At 43.4% G+C, this 16,528-nt stretch overlaps 1 protein-coding gene across 1 annotated transcript; it reads left to right on the forward strand.

The window, feature by feature from the left end:
* Window positions 1-7,906: 7,906 nt before the first annotated feature.
* LOC122930904 (collagenase 3-like) lies at window positions 7,907-16,241 on the forward strand. The gene is made up of 5 exons (XM_044284598.1): window positions 7,907-8,064; window positions 10,271-10,491; window positions 13,312-13,460; window positions 13,685-13,810; window positions 15,451-16,241. The coding sequence occupies exons 1-5, from the start codon at window positions 7,954-7,956 to the stop codon at window positions 15,627-15,629; spliced, it is 786 nt and encodes a 261-aa protein (XP_044140533.1). The 5' UTR covers window positions 7,907-7,953; the 3' UTR covers window positions 15,630-16,241.
* Window positions 16,242-16,528: the final 287 nt, after the last annotated feature.

Here is a 16,528-nt window from a genome sequence, read left to right on the forward strand (position 1 = left end):
CAAGAGTCCTTAAAAAAGAAATGTTATTGTTCTTAAAGAACGAGTATGATTTCCTCCAAGTGACTCATCTGAAAGAACAATGAGGAAATGTCTTAGTAGAATGAGTTCATGTATAAGGGGAAGTCAAAGGGCTCATATGATGGCTACAGAAAACCCCCTTCTATTAGGGTATATTGATACTATAAAGGTGTGGGGGCCCTCAGTTTGAGCCACAGTGGAGACCCCCTAACTAAAAGTGTCTCACTCTTTGTTAGTCCCAGCCATGTATAACACTGTTCACTACACAGTGGATGGAGCGGTGTTACTCTGAAACAGCGGTGGGGGTGTTGGACAACACCTTTAAAGTGACCCTCCTGTTCAAGAAGCAAAAATTCATATTAACTGGGGAACCAACAGAACACCTAACTTCTTTTTCATCTTTTTACCTGCATATCCGTCAATTCCCGAGCTCTTCTTCTGCCATCCAAGATGGCCCCACTGCTTCTCAGACTACCTGATGCATACAGAGCATTTGGTAGCAGTGATGGTCAGTTCACAGTGTTCACCAGTGAACACATGCGGGCTGCCATCTTTAGTAAGGTAGACTCACCCATCCGGCGATGCACAGGTAAGCCCTTACCTGTGCCTGGGCTGGGAGCTGGATTGGCATCAAATGCAGTCACCGGGAGACGGCAGTTCCGAGAACAGCCGCCGTGGGCCTTCATCGGGCTGTTCCTAGAACTGCCTGCTCCCGGGGACTGCATTTGATTTCAGACCGGCTCCAGGCCCAGGTAAGGGCTTACCTGTGCATCGCCGGACGGGTGAGTCTACCTTACTAAAGATGGCAGCCCGCATGTGTGATGACAGCCCGCATGTGTTCACTGGCGAACACTGCTAACTGACCATCACTGTTTGGTAGTCTAGTACACTTCCTGCTGCCTTTGGATTGACCAGTACTGCTCATGTGAACTGCGCTGGCCAATCCAAAAGCAGGGCTGGACAAGTAGCAAGTGGCTTGGGCTACTAAATGCGCTGGGTATATTAGGTAGTCTGAGAAATGGTGCAGCCATCTTGGATGGCAGGAGATAAGCTCAAGATTTAACAGGTCTACACAGGGGTGGACTGGAAAGTTAAAGTGGCCCTGGAAAAAAAAACTAAAAGTGTCTTTATTTTGGAGTGGGACCCAAATTGACAGAAGGAAGGGTCAACACAAGTAGTCGGGCCAGTAATACCATATTGCGGTACATTATACAACCCCAGAAGAGTCTAATACCACAGTGCATCACAAAATACATCCCCAAAAACTGCCCCTAGGTGGTGGCCAGGACCAGCTGCCACGTTCTGTCCTCCTACTCCAGTTGCCTTAGGATGGTAATAATTTAAATTCAGGAGTCAGGAGGGGAGCGTCAGATCATTACTTATCATGGCTGGTGTTCTGCTTGTTCCCAAGTTAACATGAATCTTTTTTTTTCTTGAACCGGAAGGTCGCTTTAAGGTCCATTCTACCAGGGGCATAGTGAGGGGGGCAGCCAGGGCACGTGCCCTGGGCGCAGAGGCTGAGGGGGGCGCACCCACCTAGCGGCTCATTTTCATGGTGAAGTAGGGAGCCGTCCGCTCCCTGCTTCACTGTTCGACTGGTCTCTGGTGCTCCCCTGAGGCCGCACATTGCGCTGCTGGCTGTGTGGGAGCAGTGGTGAAAACCAGCAACACAATGTGTGTGTGTGTGTGTGTGAGCTTGTCCATGACTGCTGAGGAACGCAGGATGTGCCGATCATTGGGGAAACAGGTAAGTATTTGTGTTTTGGTTTTCTTTTTTATGGAGCTGGAGAGGGCACTAGGGGACAAAGGGGGCACAAGGAGGACATAACTACAGTGATGTGGCACAAAGGTGGACATAACTACTGTGAAGGAGCACAAAGATGGGCATAACTACTGTGAAGGAGCACAAAGGTGGGCATAACTACTGTGATGGGGTACAAAGGAGGGTATGACTACTTTTAAGAGCCACAAGATGGACATAACTACTGTAAAGGGGCCATAAGGTAGGCATAATTACTGTGAAGGGGCACAAAAGTGGGCATAACTACTGTAAAGAGGCCACAAGATGGCAAGATGGGCATAATTACTGTGAAGGGGAAAAAGGTGGGCGTAACTACTGTGAAGGGGCCACAAGGTGGGCATAACTATTATGAAGGACGCACAATATGGGTTAACTACTGTAAAGAGGCACAAAGGTGGACAACTACTGTGAGGGGATAAAATGTGGGCAAAACTGCAGTGAGGAGGCACAATGTGGGCATTTCTGCTGTAAAGGAGGCAGAATGTGGGCATAACTACTTTGAGGGGGCACAATGTGGGTATTAGTACTGTGTGGTAGCACTAAGAGGAAATGCCCTAGATTACCCTGTTGTACATTGGGATGGCTCAGTCTTAGAGGGCAGCACAGCCCCCCTGCTGGGAATTTCACATGGACAGTTACCATCCCTTTCTAATGTGATTATTCTTTTTGCTGTATCATCACAGGGACCTTATTCTGGATCCAGCGGACATCACGCCTAAACGCCAGCGAAACCCTGGACGCGGTAGAACCAGTTGGTGCTTTCATTTATTGCAAGGTGTTTTGGTACCGGCGTGTACCCTAAGATAGATTTTATGAGGTAAGTAGGACTGGGTGAGTATCGTTATGCATTTGGCAGAGTTAGTGGAGTGGCTTAGTGTAAAAATATTAGCTGTGGTGTGCATATTCTTCTTAATGTACATCTGAGTTGCAACCGGCGGCGGGGTGGGTAGGGTCTGCAATACTGAACCCTTGCCCCGATTGTTGGAAAGCCCAGCTACACCTCTGCATTCCACAAACAAAAAAAATGGAACCTGATGTACAGTGATGGTATGCAAAGGGCCAACATGATCACCTGCGGGAGGAGGGCTGTAATATATAGCCTCCGTACACACTGCTGGGATTGCACTGTATCGGGGAGGTGGACTCCAACAAGGTTATTCGTTCCAAAATGGTCAGCTGAAAATCCAAACATTACTGTGTAATTCTGAAGGCCAAAACTGACAGTTGTTTCATTCCGTGTCCTTTGTTCAGTTTTTCGTGATTTTCTGCGGACTTATTGAATTTCAATGGGTCAGTTGAAAACTCGGCTAATGCACCGTTTGTCATCCGCGTCCGTGATCCGTGGTTCCAGTCCATCAAAAAAATATAACCTGTCCTATTTTTTTCACGAAAAACTGTTCGCGGGCCCATTCAAGTCAATGGGACCGTGAAAAAACGCGGAGGCACACAAGATTGTCATCCGCGTCCGTTTTTTTCCTATCATTTGCATGGCAAACTTGACTTAGACTTTTTTTAACTTTCCTTCATGTCTGGTGATCCTCCAAAAATAAAGCAAGACACACGGAAACAAAAACGGAAACGGATCACGAAACAATGGAACCCCATTTTGCGAAACGGAACACATCAACGATCGTGTGCATGAGGCCTAAAAAAGAGAGACAGAATTTTAAAACATCTGCAAATGAGCAGTTAAGTGCACCAAGGGCAGATCCAAGTCACTGTGCTCCTCCTGCTTCCTCTGCCAGGCCCCCCTTCTTCTTGATGGACAGGCCCAGGTGAGATGATTGTAAAGGAACCTGACCCTGTCAATCAAAAAGAAGGAGATGGACGGTAGTAGAGAGTGGCTTAGACCCACCCTTGGTGCACTTAACTGCTCATTTTCAATATGGATTGCATGGGGAACAATCACTGATCATTTTTACTTTTAAATAACAATGTATTGGAATACCTCTATATCCCATGCCATATTGCCAAACTGAGAAACTGACCAAACAATGGCCTAACAGGCACCTATAAACAGTATGATGGCCCTGGAGGTCTTTCTTAGCCCTTCAGCTGCCATATATAACTTCATCCCATGCAATCACATTGTGAGTCACAGTTTAGCATTCAAAGCGAGACCATTACCTATCACTTGGTCTGCAGGGATCTGATGATTTAGGGGGCCGCATGAATTTGGGGTCTGATCTGAGATCTGATTTAAAGAGGACCTCTCACCACACCTGACATGCCTGTTTTAATAGCTCCGTGCATTCCCCATGTAATAACAATTCTGGAACATCTATTCTTATGGTTCTATGTTGTACCATTCTTTATTATTTATACTAGAAGTTCTGAATGAATTGCTAGCAGTCTGCAGTAAGGGGTAAAGGTACAGAGGGGAGGAAACCAGTTGGGGCTGTGTACCTGCAACGTCTGAAAATGACAGCACTGATTGGATAGAGTGAGTCTGTGCAGGTGCACACCCCCAACTTGTTGCCACCCATCTGTACCCTTACTGCAGACTGCTAGCACTTCATTCATAACTTCTAGAAGGAATAATTATGGAATGGTACAACAAAGAACCATAAGATTAGGCTACTTTCACACTACCGGCAGGACGGTTCCGACAGGCTGTTCACCCTGTCGGATCCGTCCTGCCGCTATTTTGCCGTGCCGCCGGACCGCCGCTCTGTCCCCATCGACTATAATGGGGATGGGGCTGAGCTCCGGCGCAGCACGGCAGTGCACGGCGAGAGGCCGCCGGACTAAAAGTACTGCATGTCCGACTTTTTAGTCCGGCAGCCTCTCACCGCGCACTGCCGTGCTGCGCCGAAGCTCCACCCCCGTCCCCATTATAGTCAATGGGGATGGAGTGGCGGTCCGGCGACACAGTGAAATAGCGGCAGGACGGATCCGTCCTTCCGCTAGTGTGAAAGTACCCTTAGATGCTCCAGAATTGTTATTACATGGGGAATGCATGAAGCTATTAAAACAGACATGTCAGGAGTGGTGAAAGGTCCTCTTTAAGAGATGGTGAGGTGGGGGTTATAGGGAGCCTTGTCCCGGCCCTGCTAATAAGTACAGCTTTAGAGGACAGGAGGCCCCAGAGAGTGGTGAATGAGGTGTCCTCCGCTTTACTTTCACATCTCCCTGGACCTCTTCTGCAGGTGTGTCTGTGTCTTCACAACATACAGTGTCAGAACATAGTGCAGCACTGGCAACCATTCTACCTTAAGTGTCCTCCTTTTTGAAAACCAAAATATGGTCACCTTACATCACGTTATCAGTAGTGTTGAGCGCGAATATTCGAATTGCGAATTTTTTTCTCGAATATCGCAATTTCGAGATTTCGCGAATATTTAGAATATCGTTCTATATATTCGCGAATTCGAATATTCTTATTTTTTTGTTTTTTTTTATTATTATATTTTTTTCTTTCCCACTTCTCTAAAGTTGTTCTTACCTGTCCTTTGGATTCCTGGCTTCCTGGCTGCTCCAGTCAGTGGCGTTTTCAACTTACTGCTATATTCCATATTAGCTAAATTACAATCTAATCTATATGTGTATTTTACGAAATTTCGCAATAGTCGAAATTGCGATGCGAGTAATATAACACAAAATAATCGCATGAAGATTTCAATTTAGCACTGCTATATTCCATATTCTAGCCTAATATGGAATATAGCAGTGCTAAGTTGAAATCTTCATGCGATTATTTCGTATTATATTACTCGCATCGCAATTTCGGCTTTTGCAAATGTTCTTAATATTGCTCTAACTTCGTCTTTTAGAATATTACGAATATTCTAAAAGACGAAGTTAGAGCAATATTACAAAATTTCGTAAAATACACATAGATTGTATTTAAGCTAATATACTGCTATAGTAATATTTTTTAATAGTGTACATATTTTACAAAACTTAAGTTCAGAAGAGGCAAAAAAAAATTTGAGGAAAAAAAAGGGATTATAGCACTATATTAGCTAAATTACAGTCTATATGTGTATTTTACGAAATTTCGTAATATTGCTCTAACTTCGTCTTTTAGAATATTCGTAATATTCTAAGAGACGAAGTTATAGCAATATCACGAAATTTCGTAAAATACACATATTAGCCTAGCCATAGTCAATTAGCATAGGAACGTTGCCTTATACTATCAAGATAAATAATCGCAATACGCGGAAAAAAAATCGCATATTATTCGCGATAATTGGAATAATTACGAATATTCGATTTCGACTAATATAACACGAATATTCATTCGAATATTCGCGAAATATCGCGAAATCGAATATGGCACCTCCCGCTCATCACTAGTTATCAGATGGGAATTGCCCTTTAAATGGCATCTGACAGCATGACCAACCCTATTAAATTAGGCATACTGCTGGTTGGGGTTGGTCACTCTGAGTTAACCAATACCTCTGTTTTTGAAATTGGTGGCCCCATTGTAGAGAAATCTGCACTTTTTAGCATATGCTAATGAAAGCATTGGGGAAATACTGTTGAGGTCCGAACTGCGGATGCGCCAATTCAATATTTGTTGTCGCATGTGCGGGATTACAAGGCCAGGCAGGAAGGCAGCAAGAATGCCTGCCCCTGTCATTGAAGGAGATGGTGAGATGGCTAAGGGGAGAAAAGGCTGTGCTACAGTAGTGCTCTGAGGGTCTAGGCCCGCCCCTTGGTGCTCCAAACACCTCATTTGCATATGCAATAAAGTGCACATGATTCTACAACAGGGCCACAGTTTTCAAATACAGTGGGATGGTTGAATTCAGCATGATCAACCCTAACAGGCTGTATGCCTGGTTTAATAGGGTTGGCCATGCGAACAGATGCTTTTTAAAGGGGTTGTGCACTGTAAAGATACCAATGACCATAATCTATATCAGATTGGTGGGGGCTCCGACTCCTCCCGCAACCCCTACTGATCAGCTGATCGAAAGGGCCTCGGCACCTGTGTGAGCACTGTGCCCTCCTGCAGATCTTCCCATGTAATGGCGCAGTGTAATTGCACCTGCTTGTCTCATTCACTTAAATATGTATCTGCTATAATGTAGACCGCGTGCAGCTAAATATTGGAGAGGACGCTGCGCTCGCATGAGCACCACGACCCCTTCAAACAGCGGATCGGTGGAGACCCCACCAATCTTATATTAATGACCTATCCTGAGGATAGGTCATCAATATGATTACAGTGCACAACCCCTTTAAAGGAAATGTGTCGCCAAAAATGTTATCTGCCAGTTAAAACCAGATAGTGACACATATCCTTTTCCTCTAATCTGTTTTTATTTTCTGATAACAGATTTTTTTTATTTTATTTCCTGAAAATAATTATAGGGGCGGCCATCTTGCCTGAGCTGTTCTTAACAGCATTAAGAAAATTGCTTTACGGCAGCCCCATGGTCCATAGACACAATGGTCAGGAGGGACCTCATTGACTTCTATCGGAGTTTTCTAGGCTGCTCTGTGACCTGTGCAGAGGACATTGTACAAGGAAAGAATAGATACGATGTGACAATCACTTATTGTAAATGGTGGATCCTGTCTTATCTGTACACAGAGGTGATATCATTACAGGCAGGATTAGAATGACAGATAAGGAGACAACTGCAGTAAAGTGATCTGTACAGACCAAGAAGTGGCGCCTATTATTTGACTTATGTTTTTTGTTTAAATATAGATATTGAGAAGGAAAATTAAAAAATTTCTTTAAAAATATGTTAAACATAAAAAAATGTAATTTAAACAATAGGTCTTTTTCTGATGACACATTCCCTTTAAGGCCAACAATTGTATGGTGCTGGTACAATCCTGCTTTACTTGAAAACAAATCTTTCCAAAGATTCTGTGTATAATGTAATATTACATGCCCATCTAGTATAAAAAAAAAAAAAGTTGTGCATCATATCAAGGAACAAGGAAGCTAATCTCTATTGGAATTGTGCGGGGTTGCCGCAGACTGAGTGACCACCTAGAGTTGATATTTGCTGACCCGATGATTACAATGTACATGTATCGGTTAAATGTGAAAAGAGCTTGGCTCATTTGGCAATGAATGACAGCATTGCAACACACCTTCCCCTATAAAGCACGCTGCTGTGAGCGGCACAGTCCAGTGCAGGCTGTGTCCTCTGACTGCCACAATGATGCAGGTGCATTGCTTGGTCCTCCTGTCGCTGTGTTATGGTGCACTCGCCATGCCAAGACCCGAAAACAACGAAGACGTCAGCTCCACAGATGAGGATTTAGCACAGGTATGTCTTGGGGGGGGGGGGGGGAAATGACAAATATTATTAGAGTCTTTGGAAACTTGAAAAAAGTTTTTATGTATAATAAAAAATTAACAAATGTGCTAGTATAATGAGTTTCAAAGATCTCTGCTTGCTGTCATTCAATACGTACCTTCATTGCTTACTTCCAGGTGATGAAAATCATGTTACAAGGCATAGCTCTGATAACTGTACTGTATGTGTAACGAGTGGTACTCTTGTATGTCCACGTCCTGTTATGAACAGAACAGATTTTTATCCCCCTGGAAGTAAACAATGATTTTGAAGGACAGCAAACAGAGATCTTGAAAACCGTGAACAATTGATAGAAAACTTTTGACTTTTCATTATAGGAAAAAAATAACATTTATTTTCTGAAACCATAGTTTCCACTTTAAGGTATTTAGCTGTAATACTACCTTCCAATAATGACAAATAAAGGGTTTCAATATTGACGACCTGTTCTTAGTAAAGGGTCATCAACATCAGTTCTGTGGGGGTTCAACTCCAAGCACCCATGCCAATCAGCTGTTTGAAGGGGCCGTGCTGCTTGGTTGGGTGCTGCAGCCAGATAGTATACCAGGCAGGGTGCTGTACATTGTATAATGGCTGTTCTTGTTATTACATCTCAGTTCCATTGACTTTAATGGGACTGAGATACAGTGAGGTCATGTGACTGATAAACTTGATGTCACAGGTCAAAGAAGGGGTCACTCGCCCAAAGGCCACAACTGATATTGATAATCTATCCATCAGTATTTGAGTCATTAAAAACCAGTATAAGGGCTCATGCGCACAAACGTATTTTCTTTCCGTGTCTGTTCCCCTTTGTTTTGCAGCCCATATGCGGAACCATTCACTTCAATGGGTCCACAAAAAAACAACTGAAATTAGGCCATATGCACAATGCTGTTGCCCGATCGTGGCCGTATTGTGTCCTGCAAACAGCGGGTCCGCAATACACGGGCACCAGAAGGTAGGTGCTGAACAGAGGCACGGAACCCCATGGAAGCACTACGGAGTGCTTCCGTGGGGTTTCTGTCTGTGTTTCCGCACCTCAAAAAGGTAGTGCATGCACTACTTTTTTGCGGTGCGGACCCTCGGATGCAGATAGCGGTCTCCATTTAAGTGAATGCGTCCGCGTCCACATGCGGTGGCCTTACGGTCGGGGGCCGTGCATTGCGGACCGGAATTTACGGCCCACTGCACGGGCCCGGCAGGCACACGTTCATGTGCATGAGGCTTTAGGGCTCATGCACACTACCGTATGTATTTTGCGGTCTGTGAAAAAATGGATCTGCAAAAAATACAGATGGCGTCCGTGTACATCCCGTATTTTGCGAAACGGAACAAGTGGCCCCTAATAGAACAGTCCTATCCTTGTCTGTAATATGGACAATAATAGGACAAGTTCTATTTCTTTGCGGAACGGACATGCGGACATAAGGAAACGGAATGCATACGGAGTAACTTCCTTTTTTTTGCGGACCTATTGAAATGAAAGTAAATTCGGCGCATCCACTGCCAGCTAAAGGGGTATTAAGTCCAGCGTTTTACCCCTTTAATAAATGACCCCCGTGGTGTTTATGTAGACATGGATTTCTAGGGTAGTTTTTCGCGTGTTCCAGATAGACTGCCTCTTTCACAAAGGCCTACTCTTTTATGTACTTAAAGGGGTTGTCTCATTAAGACAATTTATACCCTATCCTGTGTCTGATCAGTGAGATCCGATGGCTAGGGTCACCACCGATGGAGTGGCATTCAACTGTGTGGGACTGCCGGAGATAGCCAAGTACAAGCTCCATATAGCTGAATGGAGTGGCAGCGCACATGTGTGACCGTCATTCCGTTCAAACAAGAGAAGGTTCTCCGTTCTAGTGATTAGTGAAGGTCTCAGCGGTCAGACCCTGCCAATCAGACACTATCTCCTATACCAGGCATCCTCAAACTGCGGCCCTCCAGCTGTTGCAAAACTACAACTCCCAGCATGCCCGAACAGCCTACAGGTATCAGCCTACAGCAGGGCATTGTGGGAGTTGTAGTTTTACAACAGCTGGAGGGCCGCAGTTTGAGGATGCCTGTCCTATACTGTGGATTGTCTTCAAGGGACAACCCATTTAAGATACATATTAGATCTTTTAGAATACTTCATAGTTTCATGAACCAATTTCTTTGCCTTTTTTGCCCCTAGGACTACTTAAACAAATTCTACCCACCCACCTCTAGAGATAGAAAGACATTTAGGGAAAGGCTGGAGGAAATGCAAAAATTCTTTAGGATGAAAGTAACAGGAAAGCTGGACACAGACACCATGGATATAATGAAAGCCCCTAGATGTGGCATGCCAGACGTGGCAGAGTTCTCAACATTCAATGGAAGACCAAGATGGCAGAAAAACTCCATTACCTACAGGTGGGTACAATGGATCAGGATATTATTGGCCCTATATCTTTTTTTCCCAAGTTATTACACACTTAGTAATCCGCAATAAAGATCATGCCTCCTTCTGGAGCACTCAGGATGCTCATTATAAACGTTTTACCTTGTCTTTAAGGCGAGCTCCATACAAAAATGTACAAATGGCCATGTCTTAGAAAATGGAATTCTGAGGGACGGCAAAAGTGTATGAATTGTGTTTTTTCTACTTACAGAGATAGGCCTCTTGCACATGAACGTTGTGCGCCCGTGGCTTTATTGCGGCCAGAATACGGGGGAGGTTCGTAATACACGGATGCGGACCCATTCACTTGAATAGATCCGCAATCACAGAGATGCGGAACGGAAGCACGGATCGGAACCCCACGGAAGCACTGTGGAGTGCTTCCATGGTGTTTATGTCCGTGCCTCCGCACTGCAAGAATATAGAACTATTTTTTTGCAGTGCGGACGGATCATGGACCCATTCAAGTTGAATCGGTCTCGATCCGTCCCGGCCGCTGCACGGACTTTGCATGTGCATTGGGGACCGCAAATTGTGGTCCTCAATGCACGGAATGGATGGACAACGTTTGTGTGCAAGAGGCCTTAATAGCATTTTTCTATTTTGCTGCAGCGGCGGCCATATTTTATAAAGTGACAACAGAAAGTGCAGCCATATTGTTTGTCACTTTAAAATTTGTTTCTTAGGAACTAATGGTAAAACTGTCACTTCGTTATCAATAGACCGTGTTTATAACATTTTTAGGGTTATAAATTTTGTTGGCAGTCTTTAAGAAGATCTCTTAAAACTTAATAGTGATGAATATGAATGCACTTCCTGTTTTCACTTTAACAAGAAAGGCAACCACAATGAAATAAGGCAATAAAGTCAAGCAAATAATGGTTTACTAATCTATGGCTATCTTCTAAAAAAATAGAAGAGATAGCAGTTGCACCCGGGCCCTGGCCTTCCAAAGGCCATACTTGCCATCTGTGCCGAAATGTATGGGGGTCTCTTGGAAAAAGGAGAGACATCCAGAAGTCTCAAAAGTGTTGCAAAATCTCCTGGCACAGCGTAGAGGGATTCTTGCCCCCCAAAAAGTACCCCTTCATGTACTGTAACTGTATGTGACATTGGGATTTAGTGTCACTAGATGCAGCCTCGGGACTTAAAATACCTCAAGAGGGCAGAGTGTGGCTCAAAAGGGGTGGAGCAATGCTCAAAAAAGGCTGGGCACCTCTCAAAAGTGGGTTGGGCCTGCAAAAGGGGTGTGGCTACTAAAGAAAATAATGGAGGACAACCTTCAAAAGTTGGTAAGTCTGCCAATGACCCAGATGCATAATTTGAATCTCTTTGGCACTAAATGCAAAACCTGCAACAGGTCTCTCACCAGCCAGGTGCCATTTATAATACTGGTGCCTTTTTATCTAGTAGGGAAGTCACTGGGATCTACCAGGTGCTATGGTCTGGGGGAGACTACTACCTCTGCGCCTAATAAAAAGGCCTCACTGTCTAAGAGGATTTCAGTATTGTAAATGGCACATGGTAGGTCAGGGACCTTGCTATAGGCCTAGGCCATTGGAACATAAAAATTCAATGATTTAGGTAATAGTTACTAATGGCGCCTTGCGCGCTTGTCAATGCCACCAAATTGTACAACTTGCAAATTAGGCCTCATTTATCAGTGTCTTTGTGCCCATAGAAACCAATCACAGCTCAGCATTCACTTCTTAAACTTCTCAGAAAAAAGCTGTGTTGTGCTTTCTTTTTCTTAGAAACGTGGACCATGGTTTTTGGGAAATTTAAGTTCAAGGGATGAAAGAAGATTATCATTAATATTGTAAAATAATATGAAGCAACAAAAATTATGTAAATTGCATTGGATTTTTCCAGATGCTGCACACGGACTAATACAGTTGGCATTGCATGTTATAAAACTTCCTATACTTTACACCACATCATGGTTGGCCACATTTACTCCAATATTTCCACCAAAAAAAGGCATGCTCCATTAGTAAATATAGTGATTTTCTTCTTACCCATACATACCAATATTCTTGTTGAAAAATTCAGGGCATTTAACTCCCAGCCATGAACCCAACAGGGCCACCCACTTTTGGATGGAGCTTACACAAGCCCTACCCATTTTCAGGCTGGGACAGCCCAAATTTGCCAGGACTGTCTCTGAAAATTAGAGATTTTAAGCAACTATGCTTACCCCTTTTATTACTGACAAGGAAGGTGCTAAAGGTGCCCAAAACACATAAAAAATGTGGCACTTGCCATGTACTCAACATTTTTGGAGCAGTATGTGTAAGAACGTTTGGCTTAGGGCTCATGCCCACAACCACATGTATTTTGTGGTCCGCAAAATATGGATACTGTTCATGTTGCATCTGCATTTTTGAGGGCCCATCGAATTTAGTGGGTCCATAGTCCACATTTTGCGGCCAGGTATAGAACATGTTCTATCTATTTGTGGAATGGACATACCGATGCAGAGAGCATGTGAATTATCCATGTGCTTTCCGCATGAGTATGTCCATTTCACAAAAAGATAAAATACGTCCACAAAATGTGAACCACAAACCCACTGAAGTCTATGGGTCCACAAAAAAAAATATGTGGATGGCACACAGACTGCAGACATATTTTGCGGATCCGCGGTTTCCGTTCGTGTGCATGAGGCTTTACTAAAAGGATTAAAGACATTTAGGTTTTACCATATTTTACTCACTTTATAGCTGTGAAGTATCGTGTTAACCAACAAGTATTAAAACAAATGGGTTTAATATATTTTTCTTCTTGTACAGAATTTTGAATTACACCCCGGATCTTCCAGTCTCTGTGGTTGACAATTCGATCCAGAGGGCACTCAACGTTTGGAGCCAAGTCACTCCACTTAGCTTCACCAGAGTAAACAATGGAGACGCCGATATTCTCATCCAGTTCAATGCGCGATGTAAGTAGGTCTATACAGCAGGTATATATAGGTATACTGGGCTGGGCCATTAAGGCTCTGCTCTCATTGTCGGGAGGATTTTCTGACGTATAACCCTAACAGAGGACTGTAACATATGATACTGTATAGCCATGCAGTGACATTTGTTGCCCATAGGACATAAAACAGATAAATCATATCCTGTTATGTATATAATGATAATAATTTCTATCATTTTATTGCAGCACATAATGATCAGAATCCATTCGATGGCCCCAATGGTGTACTGGCTCATGCCTATGGTCCTGGTGCTAGAATCGGAGGTGATGCCCATTTTGATGAAGATGAGAGATGGACAGATAACCAAGCAGGTACGCTGCTGGAAAGTTATACTGTTATTTTCCGTAATATAGATATGCATATATTTCTCTTGTCGGCAGGTTGTCCAAGTGTGAGGGGTTTTCTGAGACTTTTTAACTGATGTTTTATCCTCCGAATTGGTCATCAGTATCTGATCAGGTGGGGTCCAACACCCGGGAACCTCGCCGATCAGCTGTTTGAGAAGGCCTCAGCAGGCCTTAGATCAGTGACGTTTTGTTTATCGGTCACACAACCTAGGCGCAGATTAGCCCCTTTCAAGTGGAAATGTCATTGGTTAAAAAAGTATCAGAAAATCCCTCTAATTTATTTTTTTAAGACAGGGAAGTTCTTAGAATAGCAAAAACCTTATAGTCACTGCCCCGTTCCACTTCCGTTCCTGCTTCAACACTCCAATCCTCCCAGTCTCTGCTGTCATGATGTCATGTTTTTGGCTGAAGCCATGACATGTAACCGCTGCTGTTGGCTGTTGACCCCTCGTTATACTCTGTCTGTATCTGTAAGGAGACAGGGTGCTCTATGAGTTGCTTCCCTTTGGAGACTCCTGCTGCAGAAGAGGGCCATTCCCCTCCCTGCCCCATGACTTGACTTGTCTGCTTCCAACTTCTAGACTCCCTATAGCTTCATGCAATCCCTCCCTTGGTAGAAAACAGGACTAGCCCACTTCTGCCCAAAAGGAGGGAGAATGGAATGGTAAGTTCCATTCTGTCTAAAGGTACTCTTTCTGCCAGATACACTGCCACCTGCTGGACAACCAGGTATATTACATGAACATAACAGTTTCATAGCAATGCTATTAATGCACAATATCAAAGGACCTGGAATAAATACACAGATTACATTATTTGTTAGCCTATTAGAGACAGTAGCAGGGTGTAGGAATGGTAGTGCTAGTCACTGCTACAGCCAGGAAAACCAAGTCCAGTGGGAAGGACAAGGTGGCAGTGCTGGAATAGTGGTCGGGACTGTGATTTATTTTTTTTTTTTTATTCTAATATCTTCCGTTTCTTAGCTTTCTTTTGTTAGAGATTTTAATTTTTATTAATTTTTTGTTGCATTATTAGATGTAAGTCTATAGAAGTGAAATCCTGGGTGAATAATTTTTTAAAAACCAGCCATTTTGAAGGCATACAGTTCCTTTCTGTATTGTCTCTATAGACAGTGCAACAGACTCTATGTCAGCTGCAATGAATGGAGCTAACTGACGGAGAAATGTCAATAGATTATTATAGACTCCAGAAAATGATAGGGTTCAGCCTTCCCCAGAGACCAAGGAGCGACAGGGCAGCTGCGTACAGAGCTTTATCTGTCTGTGTGGTGTACAGTGTTACCATCCTGCCTTTTATAAGCTTCCACCAGAACAGTAGCAATTTTATTATTTTCCTCTCTGCTGATCTTGTCCCAGTCTACACAGCAAAGGAGGAGACCGGAGATGTCTGCCTATTGTGTGTGCTCCAGTGTCCAGTGGGAATTTTCCCATGCAATATTCTTTTAATAAGGCAAGAAAATAAATTAACTACAAATGTAACCATATTTGTCCGTAGCTGCCACCATACTAGAACCATAGGTAAAGAAGCTATGAACATTTGCTGAATAGCTTTCTCCTTATAACCTTTACCTACCTTTTCCTTAGGCTTCAATCTATTTCTGGTGGCAGCACATGAATTTGGTCATTCCTTGGGACTCGGTCACTCCGATGACCGTCGCGCCTTGATGTTCCCCACCTACCGCTATGTAAACACAAACAACTATCGCCTGTCTCAAGACGACGTCAATGGAATACAGTCACTATACGGCAGACGGCGCATGTAACTGCTTCCTACCAGTCGGGTGGCCCTTTATCTAACAGTGCTTTGATGGAAGGGCGTGAAATGCTTGTGCATTGGTATAATCCTGCAATAAGAGTAAATATCTGAAAGTGTGACTAGAGATGAGACAAATAGCAAATGGTGGCTTGCTGCATTTGCAATATAACTATATCTATGCTGGTAACGACTTACCAAAGGCAAGCAGAACTGTAAGCTGTAGTGGATGGAAATGAAGAGAAGATCCAGGTTCCTTGAACTCAAAGCCTTTATTTCAAATCACATAAAATCCATGGAGAGAAACCTGTAAAGTTGGCACATTTCGTCCAACAGCATGGTTGAACCGTGGTCGAAACGCTTCAACATTTCATTTTTCTTCCTATGGATATTATGCGATTTGAAATAAAGGCTTCAAGTTCGTGGACGCTGGATCTTCTCTTCATCTTCATCTACTATTGTGTCTCCGATGCGTCTGTTCATCCACAGTGACCAGTAAGATGGTTTTACTTTCAGTGTAAGCTGTAGTACTCCACATATGTTGTATGCAAAGGGCTTGAAAATGGCTGACTTTTATCACATGTGTATAGCCAGTTTCAAATAAACAATACCTTGCTTTGAAGGATGTGATTTTTTTTTTTTTACTGTGCCAAAGGGGTTAAAAACCTGTGCATCAGAGGCCATTCATTTTGGCAATGAGTAGTAGTCACCAGCTCAAAGACATCTTCAATATGACCTTTCAAAGTGTATTTTTTGACAATAGATCACTTTAACAGTATTTCGCTTTAAAAAGGCTATCAAAGGTTAGAAGACAGATTTGTTATTTTATTTTACAGAAACAGTTCTAGTCTTGTCTTTAGGCTGTGACTGTTATGCAAATCACCTCCGGTAAAGTAATTGTGGTTAAGG

Source organism: Bufo gargarizans, chromosome 3 (genome assembly GCF_014858855.1).
Source record: "Bufo gargarizans isolate SCDJY-AF-19 chromosome 3, ASM1485885v1, whole genome shotgun sequence".
Taxonomy (NCBI): domain Eukaryota; kingdom Metazoa; phylum Chordata; class Amphibia; order Anura; family Bufonidae; genus Bufo; species Bufo gargarizans.